Genomic DNA, 7619 nt, shown 5'->3' with positions numbered 1-7619 from the left:
GACGTGTAGGAAACCTATCTTAAGAATCCGGAAAAAAGCCTAGAAATTATGACTAACACAAATGTTAATTTACATTGCCATTACATTTCTCAACTGTAGTTTCTTTATTGAACGTGTAAAAGATTTGTATCCACTTCCGCGCTTGCGTATGAGGAATTCCATCTTGCTTTATATTTGGCAATATTCAAAACTAGAGTAAGTTCGAACCCAACATAGAAAGTTATAAATTTATTAAAATATTAAATATATTTGAAACATTAGATAAAAAACTAATTTGAAGAAAACTGAACTCTTAAACTATTGTTAGTTATTTTTTGCCTTTTCTCGCACCACCTTTGCCTTTTTTGTCTACTGATTCAACTGGAAAAGATAAAGTTTCTACAGACTTCACTTTCTCGCTCTTAGATTTCATTTCTTTTAGTTTCGGTTCCGTTTCAAATGTTCCTACAGAAATATCTTGGGGCTTCGACACCTTGCCACTGTCGGCGGCCTCTTGGGGCTTCGACACCTCGCCACCGTCCTCTTGGGGCTTCGACACCTCGCCACCGTCCTCTTGGGGCTTCGACACCTCTTGGGGCTTCGGTACCTTAACGGCAACTTCTTGAGGCTTCGGTACCTTGCCACTATCGATGACTTTCTGAAGGTTTAAGGCCTTAACATCGCTGGTAGAGTCTTGAAGTTTGGATTCTATGGTTTTAGTACTATTTTCTGTTATTTCCGAAGCATTAAATTTTTTAATGCCGGTAAATCCATCCTCTTCCTGGGGAATTTCTTTTATGTTTAATTCCTGCCCAGATTTGATTCTCTGTTGATTTGTCACTTCCACAATCTTTGGGGATTTGTGTCCTGCATCTTGTTCCCCAAAAGTATCATTTTTCAAGGTTACTTTAGCATCTTTGCCCGCAATGTTCATTGGTTGGGCTTCCTGCGCGACAAGTTTTTCATTACTTTGCTCTTTAATATTATGTTTCATTACGCTTGGGATTCCCTCTTCAGGTGTCATTTCTTGGGTATTGTTTTCCCTACCTTGCAATTTAGAGAATTTAATACTTCTGTTCTGATCGACCCTCTCACCCAGGAAACTTTTCTGGTGTACTTCGTCTTTTTCACTCTCATTTTCATTGTTTTTCAAACTTAAGCCATCTTTGGTTTCCAGTTCCTCCATGCATTGTTTCCTTGCCACTTTCGTTTCGATATGACGATTCCCAGCATATGAAGTCTCAGGCTCATAGCTGGTTTCTTGATTAAACCTTTGCTCCGATTCAGTTTCTTCCGATTTCAGGTCGTCTTCAAAACGAACACGCTTCATAGATTTCAATATTTCGGCTACTTCTGGCGCGTCATCCGTGTCTTCAGTTTCAGAATTATCAGCCTTGTCAGTTGATTCTGTACTATCACAAGATTGAACTTCGGAATGACTTCCCGCTGCAAAGAAAAACCAGGAAAATGAAGGCATTGACGTGGATGGTATATTAGAGTTAAAAACGTAACAATTTCATGCTGTCTTGAATTTGTGAAGCATTGATACATCAATTAATATATTAACGATGAAAAGAAAAGTTTAAAACTTTCTTATGAACATTTTATTATAATGATCAAATCCGAAAATTAATCCTGAAGTAGGAAAAAATGTGCCAATAATGGGCCATCAACTATGATTGCTAAAAAACAGGCTTATACTAATTGGCGCAAATTGCCAATTGGTTGAAACCTTTCCTTCAAATATACAAAGGATAACATTTTAGTTACTTGCTGCTGTTTGAGATATAGACAAATGTTTATTAAGTAGGGCAAACAGCTATTTCTTGCTAGTTATCTTTGAGAGAAGTCTTATTTTTAGACGTTATTTCGTTTAAAAAATCTTAATTTCTTTAAGAATGCATTTCTATTTTGTTATGTCATAACCCATTTCACGGCCCTGTATTGTTTCTCTCCACAAACCAGCATTTTGGCCAGATTACTTCAAAAAAAAAAAAAAAACAGTGATGTTTAGTTTATACTTTGATTGTTCGACTTTAGTTTTAATTTTTTTTTTACCCGATAGCCAGTAAGGAACCACCTGGCCCATTATTGGTTGACTTGCGGCTTATTGTTAATAAAACCAAGTGCTTCACTAAGAGTGTTTAATTACTTTGATTATTGTACTTGATTTTAATCTATTTAAAAAGCAGCAGTTTTTATATATGTATTTTAATAAACCTGCATTTTTCAGTGGCCCAATTTAGGGTGTCAATATTGGTACGTATTAAATTTAGTGTACGCGTTACTGGAACACAGTGAAAGTCGAGATTTATTTGAGTTAAGGTACACTTTCGACTTCTACGATTCTTAATAATGCATGAAGGTTCGAACAATGAATAAATAATCTTATGAGATAATTTACGAAAACTTATTGCAAATAAATTAATAATATCCTTATAAGTGATCCATTAGACTAAACTTTACCTTAAATTGATGCGAAGGAATAACCAGAGTGCAGTTCAAATGTTGGTTCATATAAAAGCAGAACTCTTTGTGCATTTAGTAACACTAAGGAGCAGTAATTTGGCTGGCTTTGTTCTGCGAATAGTTTGACAAAATTTGGCTCCAAAGGCAGTGCTGGATCTAGGGGAGAGCAAGCCGGGCCCCTTGCCCCTGGCTGCAGCTTTCGGGGGGTGACAAGTCCTCCCTATTTCAGGGATTTTTCGATGAAACTAAAAATTTGAAATAAGACTGGCAAGAGCGGCAGTTTCAAGATTTTGCCATAACTTGAAAAAGTAGAAGATGCGGCACTGCCCAAAGTCCAAAAATGATCTCAGTTTCAGTACATCCCGTCAGTTTTTAAGGTACGTAAGACTAAACGCGACAGACTCGAAACTTTAAAACATTTTAAAAAGAAACAAAGGTCAAAATATTTTTCTTTAGCAAGCTGCAAGTACACATCTTGCACACACAATACAAAAACTTTTTGGCGTTTCTGATAAAATGCAGAATTATTTTACATTTCTTACTGATTTTTTTTACCGAGGCAATTTAGTAAATTAAGATTTGTCACAAATAATAGTTTGGAAAGAAAACATTTATATCAGTCAATAGGAGAGCCATAAGGCTTCTTATGTAACGCGGTCTCCCACAGAAAGTGGTCATATGGGTCACATTATCATAAGGCGAAGAGAAAAACCTAACTCAAGAAAGTACAGCTCGGAAATCAACATGTTGTTTTACTTTAAAATAGCTAAAAAATCTATTGTTAAAAATTATTTCCCTGTGTAATTCACTAGAAAATACGCAATTCAGTGACTTGAGGAAAGTACAAGGGCTATTGAACTCATTCCGCTAAAGATGAAGTTATACACATTTTGAAAGAGTAAGTTCAAGTCAAAAACAAATTCTCCATTCTTTTTCTGGCTTTATGAAAATAACATAAAATGACGACATACTACTGAAAATAAAATTATTAAACTTTGGATTGATTTATTGTTAGGAGTTTCACTTATTTTTTCAAATGTAATCAGATACTATTTAAGACCACTTTCGAGTTGAATATATTTGTTTTCAACATTAGGAGTTATAGTCAGAATAGCTCATTAATAAAATGTTGATTCAATCTAATCTACCTTATTAACAGCCGCTCCTGTCAAAAGACTGCATTCTGTTGTGCAATGGAGGGTTCTTATATTTCTGTATACTCAGGTAATGCAGATAAGGCACAGTTATATTTGACAGCTAACCTCGAATGTTTGAATCTAACACGTGCAGCCATTTAGAATTACTTTTATCTCAAACTAAAAGTTTTCTGATATGCTAAATATTTATTACATTTATTTACTTTGTCATCAATGCTCAAAAATAAGATCAGTAAATAAGCACCAAAGCAGAATTTAATATTCGTAAATTCATAATATCCTTAAAACTTATAGGATCAGGTATCATCAACAGAAAAAAAAAACTGATTTCTGTATCTAATCTTTTGGGCGATTTAAATGAAAAGAGCTGTAGCAACCCCCATCCGCCCCCAAGAGGGATAGTTCACCTTCTCAAATAGTAGGGAGCAACACACCCCAGTTAGAGAGCAACATCTCGATATAAATGAATAATTCTACCGAATCGACAAATAAATATTTCTTGTCTTTTTGGAATTTTATTTAAGGCTGTTGAGAATTCATTTAATACACATTTAAAACCGTACTTATGAAAAAACTATGAAACATTCAGTCACTAGGTATGTTTAATTCACTAGTCTGACTACTTCTTAGTTAATAAGGTTAGTGAAATAGTTTCTCTGGTTTCTTTTGCGGTCTTAGTTATAAAATTAAAACTATTACAGATAGTGCTAAGAACACATTTTTAACCGACATAAAAAGGAGGTTATATCTTGCGACTTTTTATGTATTTTTTCGTATTACTCCAAGGATACTGGACCGATTTCAAAAATTCTGTTTTTGTTTGGAAGGGTATACTTTCCAGATGGTCCCATGTTAATTTTGTCTGGGTCTGATGAGGGTTCCCCCCCAGAGAAATCTAAGAAACTTTAAATTTCATACGTTGTGGCTACGTAGACCAGCTTTCGTCAGCTGTGCGATACGTAGCAGGTCATGTGGTTTTGATGTGAACAGTGCATTTTTTCGATGGAGAAATCTTGTCTTGAACAATATTTAATTCTCACGCATCGGGATGTTTGATCTTCACGGCGCCGACTGTTAGTTTTAATTATAGTCGTACTAATGTATTTATTGCTCATGTAGCAAATCAGTAAATTAAATGTATTTTGCCGACAAACCACCAAATCCTGAGTTAAACACTAATTTAACAAAAAGCGAAATTCTTTAAAGCTAAATCTACTCAGTTACGTTAGGTAGTAGTTTATAGCAGGCCCCGATTTCAAATGGTTATTAAAAATTAAGAGATCGTATATAATTAGTTAGGTATTAAAATAATTCATCGTACATAACAATTTAAATCAGTATTTATTTTATAATTGGGCGTTTAGTTGAGTTTTGTACTGAAATTGTAAAATAAATTTGATTTATATGTTTGAGTAGAAAATATTATTTAAGTATGACAAATCATTTTAACTTTTTAGTTCCTGTTTTCTGAAGTCTTTTTTTATTTGAAAATAATTTAAGTATTTTTCTTTTCATAAGTCTTTTTGTAAACAACTACTTTACAATACACAGAAGCCTAAAAAGGATAGTTTCTAGCTGATTTTCGAATATACGAGTCTACTTATAAAGCATTTCAGGTTAGCAACTCTCGTATTTTTCTCAAAATTTACTGTTAGCGGAATAATTTTTTTTTTATCACCATTCCATACATCAAAGCGAGACTAACGTAAGTCACACCATCACTGATGTAAAACAAAATGCAGCAGTAGAAAATGTCTTGGAAACAGGGTGTCTATACGGGTCTATAAAGATTTCTGGTTACGACAGAGCTTCTTAAGTAACGTTGATAACCTTGAGCTGTATTGCTACTAGAAACCTTTATGGAAGTCTTATTTCCTACAAATTTTGTAGTTTTATTGCAATTCTTTAAAGTGTACCCGGTAAAGAAAACTAGACTTCAAAAAAATTTAGAAAACTGGTTTTCCTAAAATTTTCTAGTAACAAAAGGGATTCTTGTTAAGAATTGTAGTAAACTGAACTCAGTGGCGCTACAGCTCAGGGAGGCCTAAGTCTCCTGTGTCTATTTCAGTTGTGTCCATTTCCGTTTTCGTGCCAGAGGACTCTGGGATGCAAATAGCTGATGTTCCGGTTTAGTGGTTAGCCGAACAAGATTTTAAGTTCCCAAGCATGCTTGGCAATCATTTTACACATCCACTGAAAACGTGAAAGGTTAAGTCGAGCGTGCCCTTCCCGAATCGAACCCGGGTCTACACCGTGGAAGCGCGAAGCTACACTAAGCCACTAGGCTTTAAGTATTGTAGCAATGTTACTTTGAAGCTGTAACGGTAACTAGAAAACCTTATTGAATCCGAGTTTCCTAAAGATTTTATAGTAGCACGGCAGAGTTGTTTTTTTTACGGTATAATTGCAGGAGAACTTAAAAAATTGTTGCATAAAAAGGTTGAGACTAGTGCTCTAATGACTGGTAAATTATGAAAGAAATTGATTTTCAACAATTAAGTTGTTATGGCTTAATGTAGTTTAAGATTCTACGTACCAATGCTGGTTTAACCAGGAAATCTCAATTTTTGGACAACGTTAGTTTGACCTTGAGGCAGCTTTGGAAAAACTTATAAGTTCATGCTAATGTAATTGCTGTGAAAAAAACTGAAGCTTCTGCTTATTAAATATTTCGCGCTTCATCATTGATTTTTAAACGTTTCTGACCTTTGGTAGAATTTGGAAACTTACCTGGAATTGTGAAAGACGAGAAATTTTCGTTTCAAAAAGCGAAAAGGCAAAGCTACGTCCCCTTCTATGTTATTAGCTTAAAAAAAATGTTTCACCTTAATATTATAATTCGTTAGTGATCATACATTTCGAACTGTTAAAGCTAAAGTCTTGTTATTTTCGTATCTAATTTTGCATTTGTTTCGTTCAAACGAAAGTGAAAGGTACAAAGGGATGATAGTTTCAATGAAAATAAGAAACAATTAAACTACGCAATAATTAGAGGTTATGATTTTTTATAACAAATAATACGCCTCTTTGTTAATGCATTCAAGTAAAAATTGACATAATTATTTAGCGTGTGGGATTTCCAGTCTTTCTGGTGAGGTGGAGAGCCCCTGAAAAAATAAACTTCTGCATTCAATCGTTTAATATTGACATACCTATACATGGCTTCGCAAATGTGTCGCTTAACGGTACTGTTTCATTTGCATTTATGTAACTAAATATAAAAATCATAGGAAGTAACTACTTTAAGTTGCTAAATTTTGTGGAGTGCTTTTAGTTTCACTGTCAAGTTTTAAAACTGCAATATATACTACCTTTTTTAAAACATTGTTTCAGTTACAGTGACTCCTCGTTATATCGTTCATTCGGATATATCACGCTTTTCCTTTGCCTCTCGAAAAAAATTTGAAAAACCTTTCCATTTGAGGAGTTTACTTTCAAAACTGATTATATCCAGTTTTATTTTCTTTTGGCAAAACGAAAAACCTTTTACACACAAACAAAACTATTATAATTTCGAATTTTTTTACAATGTTTTGGTAGAATAACAAGTGACTATTGGCATAAGTCTAGGAATTTTTCCTCAGTTTTATCAGACCTAAATTGCCAATTTTATTTGATATATTCTATTTTGGTGTAAAACAGTGAATATCACCCCTTCTTCAAAAAAAACTTTTTTCAAAAATAAACTTTAAAACTAAAACAAAAGTCAAAATTTTTTAATATATATCTTTGTCTAACTTACTTTATTCCTTCTTTATTCTTTTCAATGAATATTTCAAAAAAAAAAAGACCTTCGATCCAATTAAGTATCAACAATGAAACAACCCAAGCCGCTTCAAATAACGTTGTAGGTATTAATAGGTCAATTTTTATCACAATTTTTTAATTAATCGAATTTAATCATTAATCACAATTTAATAGTCAAATCAATTATTTAATATTAATTTAGTAATCACAATTGAGGTCACACTTGCCTAACTGATAACAAACTTGCGCAAGGCACAAGGTGCTGCG

General features: G+C 33.6%; 1 protein-coding gene across 1 annotated transcript; it reads right to left on the bottom strand.

Moving 5' to 3' along the window:
• Positions 1-307: 307 nt before the first annotated feature.
• LOC129218735 (uncharacterized) lies at positions 308-1456 on the bottom strand. Its single transcript, XM_054853058.1, has one exon. It carries the CDS (start codon positions 1454-1456, stop codon positions 308-310), a length of 1149 nt encoding a protein of 382 aa, XP_054709033.1.
• Positions 1457-7619: the final 6163 nt, after the last annotated feature.

This window comes from Uloborus diversus, chromosome 3 (assembly GCF_026930045.1).
Source record: "Uloborus diversus isolate 005 chromosome 3, Udiv.v.3.1, whole genome shotgun sequence".
In the NCBI taxonomy this organism is placed as follows: Eukaryota; Metazoa; Arthropoda; class Arachnida; order Araneae; family Uloboridae; genus Uloborus; species Uloborus diversus.
The sequence above is the reverse complement of the archived record's forward strand: the minus strand, read 5'-3'. Positions and strand labels throughout refer to the sequence as shown.

What these genes read in the sequence shown, in the direction of transcription:
- LOC129218735 (XM_054853058.1), bottom strand. Translation starts at nt 1,456, where the DNA reads ATGCCTTCATTTTCCTGGTTTTTCTTTGCAGCGGGAAGTCATTCCGAA.